The 18,304-nt window shown below is 39.1% G+C and overlaps 1 protein-coding gene across 1 annotated transcript in view; it reads right to left on the bottom strand.

Annotated features, from left to right (window-relative positions):
* ATAD5 (ATPase family AAA domain containing 5) overlaps nucleotides 1–17,996 on the bottom strand; it is a 30,918-nt gene extending 12,922 nt beyond the window's left edge. The window contains exons 1-11 of the mRNA XM_063119918.1: nucleotides 17,927–17,996; nucleotides 12,617–14,322; nucleotides 12,380–12,434; nucleotides 10,608–10,778; nucleotides 8,455–8,593; nucleotides 6,101–6,182; nucleotides 3,952–4,133; nucleotides 2,978–3,138; nucleotides 2,303–2,447; nucleotides 1,567–1,842; nucleotides 519–615 (exon numbers count right to left, since the gene is read on the bottom strand). Of these exons, the coding sequence (XP_062975988.1) occupies nucleotides 519–615; nucleotides 1,567–1,842; nucleotides 2,303–2,447; nucleotides 2,978–3,138; nucleotides 3,952–4,133; nucleotides 6,101–6,182; nucleotides 8,455–8,593; nucleotides 10,608–10,778; nucleotides 12,380–12,434; nucleotides 12,617–14,322; nucleotides 17,927–17,989 (3,077 nt within the window). The 5' untranslated portion in view covers nucleotides 17,990–17,996. The remainder of the gene's footprint in view (nucleotides 1–518; nucleotides 616–1,566; nucleotides 1,843–2,302; nucleotides 2,448–2,977; nucleotides 3,139–3,951; nucleotides 4,134–6,100; nucleotides 6,183–8,454; nucleotides 8,594–10,607; nucleotides 10,779–12,379; nucleotides 12,435–12,616; nucleotides 14,323–17,926) is intronic.
* Between the last annotated feature and the right edge of the window lie 308 nt (nucleotides 17,997–18,304).

Genomic DNA, 18,304 nt, shown 5'->3' with positions numbered 1-18,304 from the left:
TAAAAATAAACACATAATACTATATTTATGCATTTGTCTCTGTGTGTGCACACACGTGTATAAGCCTATGAACTGTGACAGGCAGTCTAAATGATTAATGTATGCAAATTGAATGTGATGGGTGGCGGGAAAGACGGAATAATCATCACCAGAGGTATTTTTCCTTTTGGAAGTTCTTATGTCAAAACTTTAATTTAAAAAAAATGTATAGTTCAAAAAGAAGTTTGGGGGCTTCATGAAGCTCCTACAGAATCATAGCTATTGAGCTGATGCAGGCTTAACACTATCAATATATTAACCATATTTACGGGATTTGGAAGCAGGCCACCTACTCATGCACTCCCCCTTCTCAGTGTTAACAATGGTACAGTATTACAACTGGCTGACATTAACTAGAATTAGCTTTTACCAGTGTATGAAAACCAGCAATGGAGATCATCATATAAATCTGGAGCAAATCCAAGTGTTGCAACAAGCATTTTTTAAAAAATGATATAGGAAATTCAATTCTTTCTAACCTGTGTAGCTTTTTAACTGCTACAGTGTTGCCTATAAGTTCATTGGAGTTCTGTGGCTGATATTTTTCTGTCCAGAGCATGTCTTCATTTTCAAAATCTGCAGGCATCAACACAGAAACTACCCATTTTAAGATTTATTCCATACGGATAAATGAAACTACTTAAAATATTTATTATCACACTTTTTGAAGGTGTATTTAGGCCAAGTGAAATTCTGACCAACAGATATAAAAGAATGAAGTCAATTCTGTTCAGTATTTATAGGTGGTGTTTTAATATACAATTGTTGCATTTAGATGTCATATTAAACCATAGTCTTCCCTTCTCTGGTGCAAGCTGCAAGAAGGAATTCATAACCAATCACTTCCATTTCCAATTAATCTGATTTTAGCCTATTGTTTAAATCCTAAACCGTGGTGTGTTTAAACAAACCAGCTTCATAAACCATGGTTTGAAGTCGGCTTATTTTGAACAAACCAAAGTTATTATTAACTAGTTGGTCAGGTTTGGACAGCATATATTTTAAATGCAGAATTGGATACCACTGGATATAAAAATTGCTTTTTAAAAATGGACTAAATTATAATAGTACCCCCAAAATGCAGTCGCTTGGAGTCTAAGATTTTACTTCGCAAACAGAAGGCGTGTGTGTTCATATGTCAACTGACCACCCTCCTCTGCAGCTCCACATGTTCCCCCCAACAAAAAAGAAACTGGTTTGAGGGAATTTGGAGATAGTGGGAGGAAATTGGTGATCCAAGCTACTATGTATATAGCTGGATATATTTAGTATACACTGAATTAAACCCATTTTTTACTAATTGGGCTGTACTCATAGACTCTCTCTATACTTATCAGTACATTGCAATTTCACTAGTATTCACAAAATAAATGTCACATTGAGCACAACAGGAGTAATTCCAGCCTATTTCAGATCAGCAATTTGAGAATGGGGCTATTTTGGTATCTACTAAAATATTACGTACATTCTTATTAGAACAGACATACTTAACATTTTCTAAAGCATTATAGATGAAGTATAAGTTACCAGAAACAGAACTAATTTCTGATCCAAATTCAGATTCTTCTATCATTATAATTCTAGATTCTTCAGTCTTAACTATATCTACTGTCTGGATTATATCTTCCATGCCAGCTTGTTTTACGCACGATACTTTGGAAGCTTTGTCTGGCAACTCAGTCTTTTTCCCCCTCTGTTTCCTTCTTTTGGATTTGTGATCTTCACTTTTTCGTTTTCTTTTGGTTTCTTCCAGATTATCAAATTTTGTATTTGTCTCAGAACTTAGAGCTTCACATTTGTTTACTAGGCAGAGAAAAACAAAAAATGCAATATGTCATACCACTGAGCAATATCTAGCACCGCTCTTGGTGCTAGATATAAATCCTAAATGTAGGATTTAATCACAAGGACCAAGATACTGCATGCAGTGTTCCATATGTATGGGGATTTTCAGCACCCTCTCTGTACTGCCAAGAAGGGCTTGCTGAATGTCAGAGAGCCTTCTGTAGAAGCAGCTCATGAGGGAAGAGTGTCTGCCCACTCACCCTGTCAGTAAGGGTACAAGAACACACTGTATGTGAGCAAAGATTTCTCTGGATCCAGCCAAGGCCTCTGAAGTCACCTAGGCTGCAATCTTATGTATACTTTTTCATGAAGTGGCACACAGACTTTACTTCTGAGTAAATATGTTTAGGATTGCATGGCTCCCCATTTATTTGCTACTTATGCCCATGTTTTTACTTCAATTACATATGTGGCTAACCTTGTTTATTATTTTCAGGAGCAGCTTGTTTTTTCAATAGTAGATCGAAAAATCGTTTCACAGGAAACTGGGTGTTGGAAGACTGAATTTCTTCCAACAAACAATTCCTTTGTGTTTCAGAAAAAACAGGTCGCCATCCAGATGACTGCAAACAGGAAAAAAAACTATGTGTAAGCACAATAAATATTTTTATGTATAAACACGGTGTATAATAGTATTGAACATGCAGAGGAAAGCATCTGAAATATACAATTTGAACATTTATTTTAAGTAGCAGCATGTCACTTTAATAATAAAAATTTATATAGGAAATGTATTCACTAGCCACATTAACACAAAACGATAAGCCAGAATTCCAGAGAATCCTGACTTTTCAGTCACAAGCATGCTGGTGTACACTACCATGGGAGTGGCTTCAGTAATCAGGAGCACAGCAGGAGGAAACAGCTAAGCACTACGTCCCAACCAAGAATCTTGTTTGGATGGAACACTAAACTTTTACTTGCTGTTGAGTTCCTGATTACTGAAACTACTCCTGTGGCAGGTGAAGCCAAGTAGAAATGATTGAGCAGTGTGCACCAGTATGTTTGTGAAGCATAGTAACTTGTTCATATTTATTTATTTTTGCAAATCTTTACTGAAAATCATGGCAATAAAGATTTATGAAGTACTAACCACAACAATTGTAGGATCAGTGAAATTAGGCTGTGTATTTAAAACTGAAAATTCACCAAGTGAAAAAGTGAGTTTTGAAACTTCAGTTATTGAGGAATTCACTTCTCTTAGATTAGTTAAGAGATGACATGAGGGCGGTGCCAATCTCCACATCAAACATCCTATGAAAGAATAAAAATGCAGTTAATAAGAGGAGTTTTAGAAAATATATTCTTGAACAGAACTTACAGAAGAACCAAATGATGGGAGAGTATTTAGCAATTTGCAAAACCTTTGTTGGTGATTAGCCAAGCTGCTTGCAGAGTGTTAGAGCTAGTACTGCACAAAAAGATACTTTCAGACTCAAGGGACACACTTGAATGAAGGAACTTGACAGATGAGGACTTTTAGTTAAATGCTTTGGAGCACTGGTCCACTAACCCTGGTACAAAATTCCTGCAATGTCAACATTTTGCAGTCGCTTTTATGCTCTTAAAAAATCTTTACTATTAAAGCATGCTGCGCCTTTATTTTTGGACTGTTCTTATGCAAGCTGTCCTTAAAAGCTGATCTCTTGTAGTTCTTCTACAGTGTTGTCACTCTACTGATGTAATATATCTTCAGAAAAGCATACGTATTAGTCCCATCACCCACTCCTAAATAAGTGTAGCAACTTTAACTCCTATAGCTGGGGAGGCAAGCAGAAGAATGGATTGGAACTAATAGGAGATAAGAACTTTTCCTTGTCGTCAGAGGGAGCAGGGCCTGGAGTAGAGGCTGATGGGCTGTACACAGCCCATAGGCTACAGGTTTCCCATTCCTGCTCTACACCAAGACGTAACATTAAATATATTGTTTAGTGATATAAATGTAGAGGAACCTAAAGCATTTGCTTTGTATCTGTAGTGGAAAAAATGCCAATACACTTTCTTTTAAAGGCAAATACCCCAATAAACTTACATTCATTACAAGAACTTCAAGAGATCAGTACTCACCATAATCCTTCTGCTGTACATGGGCCACTGTTTGAAAACAGGAATTAGCTGCAGAAAATGCTTCCAATGCTGCTGCTTTCTTTGCAATTTGTTTTTTTAAGGACTCTGGCAAACCACTCAATAAAAATTCACGTTTTGCTTTGAATTGTTTGTCATCTTGAGAATTTTCAGAATCATCGTCACTAATGTAAATAACAAAAAGCAGCTAAGCTTCACTATATAGCATGATTATACATTTTTTAAAGCAGGAGTAGGCAACTCGTGGCTCTCCAGATGTTTTGGCCTACAACTCCCTTTAGCCCTAACCAGCATAGCCAATGATCAAGGACGATAGGAGTTGTAGGCCAAAAGATGCCTGACCCTGTCTTAAACTAAGTATTGGTTTTCAAAATGTATTATTGGGTTCCTCAAAAGCTTACAAAGTTTCTTAGTCAGACGATCAATAAAGGGAGATAAGCTTTTTTGGAAGATTGCTTGCCCACAATTACTTTCCTCTGCAATGTGCAGCCACAGGAGAACATCGGATGCATTCTAGAGTATACCCACAGTTTGTGTGGGGCAAGGCCAAATAGACCTGCAGCCACAAGAACTGTCTGAGAACCCAAGAACATACCATAGAATTCTCTGCAGCACACAAGATATCTCAGCAAAGAAGTCAAAGTGGAAAGGTTTCTCTAAAGAAAATTTAAAAATCACTGCCACACCCTATCAACATACATTTCCTATTGTTTGTGCAGTAATAAGCCGCTCCGAGAGCCTTTTTTGGCTGAGGAGCGGGGTATAAGTATGATAAATAAATAAATAAATAATATCCTTTTCTGTAAAGTTTATTATGAAAATGACACTTTCAAAATATACACTTTCTCATTGTTTATTATCTGCTACACAAGAAAACTGAAGATGAGTTTTTTCCTTTTGAAATGTTTTTTGCTAGCTTGGATTAAAAAACCCTAATAGACTTGAAATAGCACCCACCCCCCAAAAAAATTTATGGGTAACAGCTATTAGCAGTAAATACACATTGATGTAAATTCTTTACAGTTTGATCCTATGGTTCCATTATGCTAGCAGCCAATATGCCAGGGCTAACATAATCTAATATACACACAATCCCAAATGTGTCCAGCAGCAAGTAGAAACAAGCATGTCAATGCAGTACAATAGCCAGAGTAAGTGGTTTAAGGACTGCCAACCATCAGCTCCATCATTCTGCCTAGCCCTCATCTTCCTAGCCAGCCTAGTCAACTTCATGTTTATTTGGCTTATTAACAACAAGATTTTCTGGGGAAATAACCAGCAGACACTAGCACTCTTTTACCCTTCGCAGTGTACCCTTAATTGCACCAGTGTACCCTTTCACCAAATTCCCACTTCTTTGCTAATTTATATATTTATGTTATTATATTTCTATACCACCCAAGAACTGAAGCTCTCTGTGAAGATTGCAAAACCAGGGAGCTCAGAGTGGCATAGAATCATGCCTCCCACTCCATTTTATCCTCACAGTCACCCTGTGAGTTAGGCTAGGGTTGAGAGAAGTTGACTGGCCAGGGCCACCTAGTGACAATCATGGTTGAGCAGCCCTAGTCAAACACACTCTACCCATGACTACACCACATGGTTCATGGATGCAGGCCCTCGCCATTTGTCTTGATGTATACGATCTGAATTACCTGGCTGTACCATGAATGTTCTCAAGTTAATCAGAATCCTATTCTTCAGACTGGCAGAGGGAGCAAATTGACTAGGCCTCTCCACTGACTTCACCCGCTGTTTTGGAGATGTAACATTACACTGTCACAGGGGATGGAAATAAGCATAGAATTTCAACTAAACTTTTTATACACACTCCCATCTCTGCCTATTTCTCTGCTAGTGTGCTGGTGGTATCATGCTGGCACAAGGGTGTTCCTATTCTGAAGCAGATTCCCTCTACAGGTATATCTTTAGGTGCTACCAGTACAGGCCGATTTAGGAGTGATTTTATCTCTGCTCAGTGGACAAAATGTATAGACTGGATTGCAGCATTACAGTAGACTAGCAATCAACACAGTACCGAATTGCAATTTTATTTTCAGCATACATTTATAAATTCAATAACTCCCCTAAATAATTATCTCAGTTCCCCATAAATCAATAACTGGCTGACCTGCTTTCATCAAAAACAGTAATTGCTTCATCTGTAGGCTTCTGGACGTTTTTCCTAATGAATGAAGACACCTTTTCTTTTCCTTTAAAAATAATGTATTGCTAGATTAGTACAAGCTACACTATAGCCCTAACTCTATCCTACAACATGAAGTAACAGACAGAACAGAAATTCATCTAAACTACATAAACATTAACTGGATATAGTATTTCAGATTTTTGGTTGTTGTTGTTGTTGTTTTTATAAATACAACTCTATTCCCCTCCAACAGTATTATTGGTATAGATGTTAGCACACCACACTGACAACAAAGGTCCGCATAGTTAAAGCAATGGTATTCCCCGTAGTAACCTATGGCTGCGAGAGCTGGACCATAAGGAAAGCTGAGCGAAGGAAGATAGATGCTTTTGAACTGTGGTGTTGGAGGAAAATTCTGAGAGTGCCTTGGACTGCAAGAAGATCAAACCAGTCCATACTCCTGGAAATAAAGCCAGACTGCTCACTTGAGGGAATGGTATTAAAGGCAAAACTGAAGTACTTTGGCCACATAATGAGAAGACAGGATACCCTGGAGAAGAGGCTGATGCTAGGGAAAGTGGAAGGCAAAAGGAAGAGGGGCCGACCAAGGGCAAGATGGATGGATGATATTCTGGAGGTGACAGACTTGACCTTGGGGGAGCTAGGGGTGGCGACAGGCGACAGAAAGCTCTGGCGTGGGCTGGTCCATGAAGTCACGAAGAGTCGGAAGCGACTGAACGAATAAACAACAACATAGGGTAGGAATGTCGAAGAAATCTACAACAGTTCAAATGAGTTCAGTTTCCTATGAATCTGTCCTGCAGATTTCACAGTGGACTGGCTTTTTCCAGGTCACATGGATTCGGCAGACTGGTTTTTTTTTTACTCTTCTGGGAGATTTGTGCAAATTTGCACTAATGTAAGCCTCACTTGCATTAGCGCAAGTTAGCATAATGCACATTCATGCAACTGGAACAAAATTGGGTCCGTTCAGAAGACACCTTAAACCATGGCTTTAACCATGCTGGTTAAGCCAGGAAGCCAGGCCATGTTCAGAAGATGCCTTAAACCACATCTTCAACTGTGGTGAATAAGACTTTTTGCTTTATTCACCATGGTTAAAGCCATGGTTTAAGGTGTCTTCTGAATGGGGCCAGTCTCATACATTCCTTAAAAAAATCTGATTCCGTCAATGTGTGGACGATGGAATGAAAGAGTCCTGACAATATGCAAAACACAGATGGAATGGATTTAACAAAAGCCATACATCCCTATTATAGGAGAGAAATTTTATCCGTTTCTGCAACTTCTCATCTTTTCTATCTTGTCATGGCACAGAATTAAAAATACAGTATTTGGTGTTTAAATGAATCTAACAGTGCATTTTCTTGACTATTAAAAGTTTTTGTAACTTAATTTTTCTCTTTTTAAGTCAGTGATATGAATGACAAAAATGCTTTCTGGATGAGATGCATTAACCTACACTGGAACAAGCTACCAGCTGAGGTACTATTTCCTCTTCAAGATTTCTCTCTCCCCTCTCCCAGACACACTAATGTCCCTTACTGGTCCACTCATGTGGCAGGGGCTCATGAACGCAGCCACTGTCATGACTGAGCTAGTTAATGATTTAGGGTCAAATTAAATGAGAAAATGGAGATCCCTGATATGATTTTCTGCCTTTCTATTTTTGTAAAATGCAGCTGGGACAACAGGAAGGGGGAAGTGCACAAACAAAATCAGATCAGGACATTGTCCCAGAGAGAACCCCCCACCCCTCAGTTGCCATTTGCCCCCTTAGGGAAAACCTACAGATACAAGTAAATTTTCTTCAATGCGGCACATAGCCCTTTTCACTGAGAAAATAGGATAAATGGAAAGGGTTAAACTATCTCTTCTCGATCCTCCGAGTGCAGGACACGGAATAACAGGCTCAAGTTAAAGGAAGCCAGATTCCAGCTGGACATCAGGAAAAACTTCCTGACTGTTAGAGCAGTACGACAATGGAATCAGTTACCTAGGGAGGTTGTGGGCTCTCCCACACTAGAGGCCTTCAAGAGGCAGCTGGACAACCATCTGTCAGGGATGCTTTAGGGTGGATTCTTGCATTGAGCAGGGGGTTGGACTTGAGGGACTTGTAGGCCCCTTCCAACTCTGCTATTCTATGATTCTATGTCCCCTCACTATGGTCGCCATATGAATCCTTACCCCCAGCAGTCCTTTGGCTACTTTTTACAAAACTGTAAGGAGATCGGATACATGACCATAGATGTCCAATGCCTCAATCTGGCTCTAAGACAGTCACTTAATACACTATAATGAGTAAGAGTAGATACCATTTGATTTCTTAGTTGCTTTTACATTTCCAGCCTTTTTCCCCAACACATCATTCAAGCTTTGCAGTTTCTTTTTCTTCACACTCCCTGCAACAGTAGTGAAATCGCTCGTGCTTGAATCTAAAATAATATCCGAGTCCTGAACATAAACAGAATAAAGAAATATTAATGAACATTATTGTTGTAAATAGTTTCATAACTCTGATTATAAGATTTTAATTACTTGTTTGCTAGCAGTTACACACACTTTCCTCTCACTGAACTTGTTTTTTTAAAGTATATTTGTAAAAGAGGTTTCCTAAGCCCTGATATAAAGTTTCTCTTACAAATAATTAGAGTTTGATACTGATGTAACTTTAGTGTGCACATAGATCTCTCCCTGAAAAATGACTTCTTGATAAGCACTAACCCACATATCCTCAATCCACTCAGGGAGGTTTTCCCTGACAAGGAAATGAATAAGAAAACAGTTATTTACATGAAGCTCTCTGCATACACTATGGTTCAGTTCGGACAACACGTTAGTCAACGGGGGACAATTTAAGTAACCGTTGCTTAAATAGTCCCCTATGACTAACATGTTGTCTGTCGGAAAAAAAATACATGCCATGGTCAGTTATTTTCCAGAAATAACCAACAGAGATAACCAAGAGTTTGCAGAGTTGTTTCTCTGCATAACCATTGTTTATCGTGCTGTGTGGCAAGCTCTGTTGATTATTTCCCATGTTTACAGAGTCGCAAGGCAAGAGCAACAGAAACCCCTGCCACTTTTGCCCAGAGCACCTCTATCAGCATGGGAAATAATCCCATCCCGGAAAGCGCTTGGGTAGCCGCCAATCATGCCTTCCCTTGGTGGGGCGGAGAAATTGGGGGTTCCTCACGCGCTTCCCGGGACGGGGACATACCATCCCTGGGTGGGGCACTGCCGATCACATGGTCCCACGTGTTCCCAAGGAAGTGAATGTCCCTTGCCCCTGCCCCGCGATCCATCTGAAGATCAGCTCAAGGGGATCCATCCCCTCAAGCAGATCCCCAAATGGATCGCAGGGAGGGAGCAAAGGATGTCTCCCACAGCTGAACGTGTAACATCAAACCATGGGAGAAATCCCTCCACCAATATCGTGCGGGAGGTGAAGATTCTTGCTCGTCCCATCCCCGTTCACAGACCAGAAGGGGAATTGGATGTGCAAGCACCCCTCCTGCAGCTTCTTTCTACGGCAACAGCCACTGTAAAAGACGCACTGTGGCTGTCACTGGAGAAAGAAGCAGCAATGGAGGAGGGATCCATGCGCTGCCTCTGGCATCACTCTAGCAACAGCTATGCTGCATCTCTATGCACTGTGTCTCTTCACCCCTACGCTCCTCCCCACAGAAGGTAAGCAGGAACCAGCGCCGCCATTCCATGGGGAGGGTGGAAGGCAGGGGAGAGACAACTACTCAATGGAGTGTGACTACTCTACTCCATGGAGCATCACTTCCATATCGCCCAAGTGCAGCATAGAAAAAGTCATCCATAGAGTGGACTATTCACACTCTGTGAACTAAAGTGTCCGAACACACCCTATAACTCAACATATACTTGGATTGGGCTGTAATGTTCCTATTATAGTTTTCTCTATTAAATTTTAAATGAACATTCGTATTTTCATATACATTTCTTTCTGCGTTATGTTAAATAGAAAAAATCCCTCTTTAGAACTAGTGTGATATGGTGGACACAGTTCAGAGTTGGATGTGGGCACTTGAACACATTTCCAGCTAATTCATAAATTCAATTGATAGCCTTAAGCATGCCTCTTTCCTTCAGCTTCAGTATTAAAGTAAATAACCAAACATTTGTCAATGTTGGCAAACCAAAATTTTATGAATGTTTGATAACATCAATGAATACTGAGAAACATTTAAAGTGTGATCATATCAGTGTTTGCTGATATGTCTGAAAAGTGAGAAAAACTATCTATTTTCTGTCATTCTTAAAATTAATCTGTGATAAATGTTTACTTTCACCAAGGTTTTTTTTTTACATTCACTCCAGGTATATAATATTACAGCTCATTTCAAACCCTGTGTTAAAAACAAACAATTGTTTAAGCAAGTCAGTTCCAAGAGCGAAAAAGATGATTCCACAAATAAGCTGAGATTTATGGACTTACTTCCATCTTCTGTAACCTTTTCTTTTCAACAAGAGCTTGTTGTCTAGAAGAGCGTCTTAGAGGTGTGCATGACTTCTCCTCAGCAATCCTTGCTGCTCTGTGATGTTGTAAAGCTTTTGCTTTCTTAACCAATTTCTTTGCTTTGAATATATTGTTAGAAGTAGAACTCATCTATGATAAAATTAAACATAACCATTAATGAGCAGTAAGCAGACACACACTGACCTGGTTTGCGCGATCAAAATAAGCCACCATTTGGGCACAGCTTGTCATGTCATCCAAACCTGGGTGGCATTATTATTATTATTATTATTATTATTATTATTATTATTATTATTATTATTATAATATTTATTTGTATCCCGCCTTTTGCCCAATGCTGGGCCTCAAGGCGGCCTTACAAAGTTTAAAATATACATGGGGGGGGGGGGGAGGGAAACAAAACCATAAACAATTAAAAAATACACAACAAAATTATAAAACATTAACATAGATGGAGGGCTGGATTATTCTCCAAAGGCCTGCTTGAACAAAAAAGTTTTAGCCTGCTTCTGAAAGCCCATCAAGGAGGGAGCCAGCCTAGCTTCCCCAGGAAGAGAGTTCCAGAGCACCGGAGCAGCCATCGGGAAGGCCCTCTCCCATGTTCCCACCAAGCGTGCCTGTGAAGGTGGGACTGAAAGAAGGGCTTCTCCAGAAGATCTCAAAGCACGGGCAGGCTCATAAGGGAGAATACGTTCTTTCAAATAACCTGGACCCGAACTATATAGGGCATGGCTTACTGAAGAGGGAAACAACCCTCTAATTACCTTAGAACACCCTATGGGTTGTTGGAAGTGTTTCCCCCTCCTACAAGCCATGTTGCCTGGGTTCAGATGACATGGCAACCTACGACCAGATGATGCTTATAGAAATTGTGAATTAAATAAGCCCCCATGGGTTAAATAAATAAGCCACAGTGGTTTATTTTGATCATGTGAACTAGCCACACTGTGGTTGGACCTAAAGGTGCCAATTATTTCCATTTGCACATGTTGAGCCTCTTGACTTTTGCCAATTCTCCCTAACCATTGCACCTATTCCCAAAAACTGGTCCTGAGATTTGCAGACTCTCCAGAAAAGCATGGGCTGTGACATGGGAGGCTGTAGCAGAAAGTGCCTTGTATGAGAAGAAGTGCTTTCTGCTTGTGGAGGACACCTTTGGATCCAAGTTGTTATATTTCAATCTATAAATTCAGGTAAAATCTTTTTAAAAATTATGGTGTAAAATGTGAAAAGAATTAAAAAGACTATGAAATCATTTTCCCCCCTTGGACAAAGAAATGTTGTATATCACTACCTGCTCTACTCAAGTAGCCGGTCTGATATGTCAAGGGGCTTTTCAGACAATATACTCCCTTACAATCACGAAATGCAGCAAGATCAAAATAGGTCCCATATTTGCTCTCCTTGCACATGCCTTAACTGGAGATCCTGTTTTGGACTGCACGATTATGAAGATGGCATTTCCTAGTTCAAGTGTTAGATTCCACATGCAGTGAGGAAAGTAGAAATACGGCAGGGATGAGCATTGCTTTGTTTACAGAAGTTTTTTGGATTGAAGGGGAAGAACAGCACCATTTGAACAGCCCCTCTGCTGCTCAAGGTAAGTATTCCGCACATCATTCAGGGACTTGCAACAACGATTTCACAATGAAATACTTAATTCTACTGTACCATTGTCCAAAATGCAGGCTCAAAGGCTTAGTTACAATCTCATTTGTTGCATACGATACCTTTATACTCTGTTGCATAAATCTTTCAGATGTACTAATTCGGGTGAATTTCATCCTGTATAGGGAAAAATATCCCACTTAATATCAGTTTTTTAAAAGAATCACCCTTCTATACAATGTTGAAGAATAAGGCAAAGCACTAAAGTTGCATACATTTAGAACTCCCATTTCTAAATAAAATGTATATACGAAAACAAAAGATCCTTGAACTCTAAAAAATAATTTAAAAATATTTACCTTATTGGGCTCTTTGAATCAAAAGGTTCAGTAATCACTTCAGCTTTATACAAGTCACTTTTATTAAAGGATTTATTGCTTGCTTTTGGAGTAGAAGCCTGTAGAGGAATAGCACCTGGTGTGTTTTCAGCAACAACCTCTAAAATCCTTGCTTTTTCTGGTGTACTACTTATGGAATCTTGGCTTTTCTTTTGCCGTGGACTTCTTCTCAAACCATTATTTTTCTGTGGCACATTGCTTTGTTTCTCACTTGAAGTTATTCCCTTAATTTCACCATTAGCATCATTGTTTTGCTTATCATTAGTATTTATTTTTTTCTCCTTTGCTTCCAGAATCTTTTTTCTCGTGGGCTTATTTCTTATTCTGGTGCTACCAGTTTTGCCAATATTACTATGGAAATCATTATCAGCATTATCAGTTGATACAATATTTTCTAGTTTTTTATTAGAAACATCCTCACATTCTTCCATTTCCAGTTTATGTTTTAAAGATTTTTCTCCTACTTCCTTTGGTTTACCAGGGCCTTTTTTAGGTCCATTTTTTACTGTCTCTGATTCCGGTTGTTTAAAAGCTTTCATAAACTGGTGCCTTTCTTCTGCAGTGCATTTTGACTTTACAGTCTCTGAACCTGCAGTTTCTAATACAGCCAGCTCTAACTCTTCTTCTTCTATTACCACATTAGATTTTCGTTTCTGAATCATTTGCTCTGCATACTCAGCGTCCAGGGCGGATGGGCTGCTTTGTTTTTTCGCTTCTTTGTTTTTTTGATTTAAAAAAATAGAGGCTATTTTCCGAGAAGAGGAAGATTTTGGGGGGGCACAATGAATTTGTGCAAGGACAGTTACTTTCTTAAGTGGCAGCTGCTGAGCACCTTGGCAACTGACTGTTTCATCAGTAGTAAGAGAACTATCTGATGTTTGTGCTCTTGGAATTTGATCTTTATTTTCCCTTTGGCTTTTTAGGAAGTCTTCAAATGATACAGTTACAGTACTATCATTTAAATGTGGTATCTCCTGTGCATTGGTCTCAGTACCCAAACTATTGACTAAGTTTTTATTTTCGGATTCACTGTTAGATGCAACTTGTTTATCATCAACTTCTTTACATTGATCCTTCTGTTGAATTTCAGTGGAAAAACAATCAGACGTGTCCATCTCATCTTTATGTTTCCTTTTCTTTGATCTTCTTACATTACTTTTTTTTACATCTTCTATTTTTGTTTTTCCTTCTTCATTTTTGCAACTAATATTGGTGAAAGGTTTTTTGCTGCAAATATTTAACGTTTCTTCCACGTCTGTGGGGCTAAGCAACGCAGGAACACTGTGAACAACAAAACTAATTTTGGAGTCTTCTTCCTTTTGATGGAGTACTTCTCTACTATCATCGCTATTAATTTCTATCAATAGGTCTTGCTCAAGTGTTTTCATATCTTTTAATTTATTATTTAAATTACATCTCTTTCCTCTTCTCTTAAGCCTTTGCAAAGCTTTTGAAGAATTTTCCAAAGATGAACTACTTGTTTTGCTTTCCTTCTCCATCATAGGTGAAGCAATCTTTTCAGTTGTAGGAGGAGTTCTTTTAAAATAGTCCATTATATTGCTGGATTTTGGTGGCGATAACACTCTGTCAACATTTTTTTCTAATGGTGAAAAATATTTTGTAATTGCTTTAATAGAAGGATCATCTTCTTTCCGTTTTTTACATGGCTATAAAAAAACAACAGTTTTATATAAATGAACAGCTGTATCTATTTATTTATTTATTTATTTCATTTCTATACCGCCCAATAGCCGAAGCTCTCTGGGTGGTTCTAGCTTTTATATTGTTCAAATCCTTACTTCTCTTATCTACTTCCTTACTCAGAACATGAATTTCCGAACACATTTATCATGCTTATTATTTAAAAAATGGTTGCTGCATATTTTATTTATTTTAAAAAATGGGCAATAAGAAAACTTCCAGAGGGAATAGATACATTAGAAATTTACAGCAAAATATAAAAATAGAATCCAGACTTTAGCACCTTAATAACAACATACTGTGGCAAAGATTTTCTTGGACTAAAGCGATCTGATGAAGTAGGCTCCAGTCTATGAAAGCCTATGTCACAATAATTATGTTGGTCCTTAAGGTGCCACTAGGCTTTTTTGCTGTTATTTGAAGTGCAATAAAATATGCTATAGCTCTGCTGCATATAAAATTACTTGGCAGAGAAAGTGGAGAATGGAATATAGAAGCGCTAGGGCAGGAGACACCATTTCCCTCCACATATGTCTCCAACAGCTGTATTGCTATAAACTCGTGAGAGAAGGATGGAAGAGTCTCCAAACTGAATTTCTTATTTGTAAGAAGTGGTGTGCTTATTTAGGAAATAATCCTATGCATGTTTAGGCTCGCCCCACCCACAAATATGCATAAGATTGTGCCCTTAGCCCCTTTAACAATATTTAAATTCCAATCCTATCCACGTCTACTAAGAAGCAAGTCCTGTGGATTTCAATCAAGGGCTGCATGGGTTTGCAGCTTTAAAGAGTGAGGGTTCTTCCAGATGAGTCAGTCATTTTTCAGTTGTCTAGCCACATTAACAGAATTTTACTGTGTGTGTGTGTGTGTGTGTCCAGATGACATTTTCCATTTGTAACACTCCAATGGTTTCCCACAATTTGTTCTGTGATTTATTTACTACAAAAGAATATTTTAAGGATGGAAAAATGGAATAGCTTAACCTTCGTACACCCCCCAGAGAGCTTCAGCTATGGGGCGGTATATAAATGTAATAAACAAATTATGTCTTTTGACTGGTAGTCCTAAGAGCCATCTGTCTGGAAGCACCCTGACCCCTTTGATAGTACAATTGAACCAGCAATGTTACACTGCTATTAAAAAATAAAACAGCATGGTCCTCTAGATAATGCACTATTGGTGCATCCTAGTTTCATATATGGTTGACCTTTATTCTTGCAGGGACTTGACTATAATTCTTATTCCATGGCAGAACGCAGATTAAAATAATCTTTTAGAATAAACATTTAATGACAGCAGATGGGAATTCTTCATAAAATCTTGGGACTGCACAACATCATCCTATTTAATTTCATTCATACTACCTTACTCACTTCAAAGAATTGTAGTATCATATATTCTGGCTGCTGCAAAGCAGGGCTTTGATTGTGCAGCCATGGTTTTATTATAGAACAACTAAAACATTCGGCTTTACATAGCTCCATGAAAAACCATAGCTCCCAAATGTTCCTTGCTTATGAAATCACATAACCCAATTGAGCAGGACATTTTATTCAAAGCAATTTGTGACCCATGAAGCTAAGTTGAACGAAATAAAAGATTTTTTAAAAAGCAAGTGCAATAGCATAGGAACACATTCTCAAACTGATGCAAACTTCAATGCTTGTTTTCAAGACCTCAACCATATCAGTTAAAAACTCAAATGAGAACTCAGCCAACTAACCAAGAATTGGCCTCAAATCTAGAGACGTAAAATTTCCAGAAATTTTGAAACCATGGGAAAAAACCAGGTATTTTTCCAGGGGGAAACGGATTTTTTTTGAAAAATTGAAATAATGCAATATTAGCACTTTTTACAGATTGAAAGTCACTTTGTTACTTTAGGAACATAAAATGTAATTATGTCCAAGTTGGTTTGGCATAAAATTATTACATTTGGTATATTAAAAGTAGTGTATTCAAACAATTATTACAAATTGAATTTACTTTTTTTATTTTTATGTCTTTTTTGGTAACAAATGGAGCTACAATCTCCTGAACTGTAAGGAAACTCTTTGGTTCTGCCAGTTTATGAGCAGGCAAAAACAGTTTAAAACAACAGAAGAAACCACCAACATTAGTAACAAAGAAAATTATTTATGTCTCTGCTAGTGCTCCAGTGTCAAGACATAAAGCACCCATTCCCATAAAAAGAGCTGAGAAAAAAGCGGGGAACAAGACTCAGTGAATATACATGAAATTTAATCACTCATTTTCTGAGCTATAGCTATCACTATCAGTTTCAGTCTCTGCTTCAATGGCAGTGCCCCCTAGAGGCAGAAATGCATCTTGCTCTTGCATTTGAGAGCTGTAGTCTCAGTTTGCAACCTAAGACTCGCTTGGCCTTGGGTGCATAGAAATTGTAATAATCTGATACTGTACATAGTTTTTAGAAATCATTTGAAGAAATAAATATCTGAAAACCTTGACTTAAACATTTTATTCATCATGCTAAAATAAATCATCCCATCATCCATTTTTTCTTCTTTTCAATTTTTCAGGAAAAAAACAAAAAAGGCTTTGGAAAAAAACAGGGAAACCTTTTTCCCCCTAATTTTTTTGGGTTTTTCCCCCAGGCCTTCACATCCCTACTCAAATCTAGTTCATGTTGAAGTTCTGCCACTAATTTGTCTTAAGAAATATTTTTGTAAGCCGCCTTGAGAGCCTTTTTTGGCTAAAGGGTGGGATAGAAATGCTAAAATAAGTAAATAAATAATTTGGTCTTGCAGAAATGAATATAAAGCACAGCACAAATATATTCAATCACCTGGACTCCAACAAAACACTCACTCACCCCATTTCCCTTCTATAGGTCAGGCAAAAGAAACTGCTGCTCACCCTGAACCTTAGAGACAAGGTGGTATATATATTTAAATTAAATTAAACAGCTATGACCACAGAAAGACTCCCTAACAAAGAACTTATGGGGCTCCATAAGTGTATGGAGATATACCCATTATTACAGAAAATATATTGGGAATTGAAATTGAGCTTGACAAGTTTTCTACTACAGCCCCCCTACACCTCTCTCTCACACCCAGAAACACCATTCCCAGGATTTCCTCAGGAGAGAGAAAAACTGACTAAACCAGATTAACTCCACAGTGTAAATACGTCCTGATAAAGAATCACCGATGACACTTTCCCCTGAGGCCTCCTGTCTGGGAATAAAACTTTCCAGTTATACAGAAGGGGACTCTCCATTGGAAACTGAGCTCCTCCCAACTCCACCGAGCCAGTAAAAGACATAGGACCACTAGCACCATTTTAGATCTCCCCTGTCCACCTCAGCCATTATTTATGATTTGTTTTATCACAGGTGACAAACAAAAAGGACAGAGCTTTACACCGGTAGGGCTTCTTTTCAGCTGAGGCCACAGCCGGGTTTAAGGGCTTGCGTGTAAAGGAGAGTGGGGGTGTGAACCCTTATTTTTGATATTCTCACCTGACAGCCCTAATCCGACCCGACCCATTCGTCCGGCAAAGGCAGAGAGCTTCGCCCTTCCCTTCACCACCTCTGCCTCTCACCTGCTCGTCCCCGTCGGTTGAGGAAGCCGCAGCGGCCGCGGCCACGGCCATTCTCCCCACCATCTGCCTCCTCGTAACGGCCAGCGAAACCACGACCTCTCAGTTCCTCAGCGCCAGCAACGGCTCCTCGGAGCCATGAGGAAACGCTCGCGCTCCCTTTCGACGGCTGCCCGCCGTTCAGCCGGAGGACTGTCAGAAATTCGCGCGCGAGACAACAATCGGGCAAACCAGAAAAGCGCGCGCGAGACGGATTCGGAGCGCGGTGACGCCGAACAGGGCGGGGCGTGCGCCTCTGGAGCTCACGTGATAGGGGACCATAGACCCCGCCCATTTTCTTGTGTCACGTGAGCCTCCTAACCACTTAGAGCGGCTTAGGCT

This window comes from Elgaria multicarinata, chromosome 3 (genome assembly GCF_023053635.1).
Source record: "Elgaria multicarinata webbii isolate HBS135686 ecotype San Diego chromosome 3, rElgMul1.1.pri, whole genome shotgun sequence".
Taxonomy (NCBI): Eukaryota; Metazoa; Chordata; class Lepidosauria; order Squamata; family Anguidae; genus Elgaria; species Elgaria multicarinata.
Note: the sequence above shows the minus strand (reverse complement) of the source record. Positions and strands in the feature narration are given on the sequence as shown.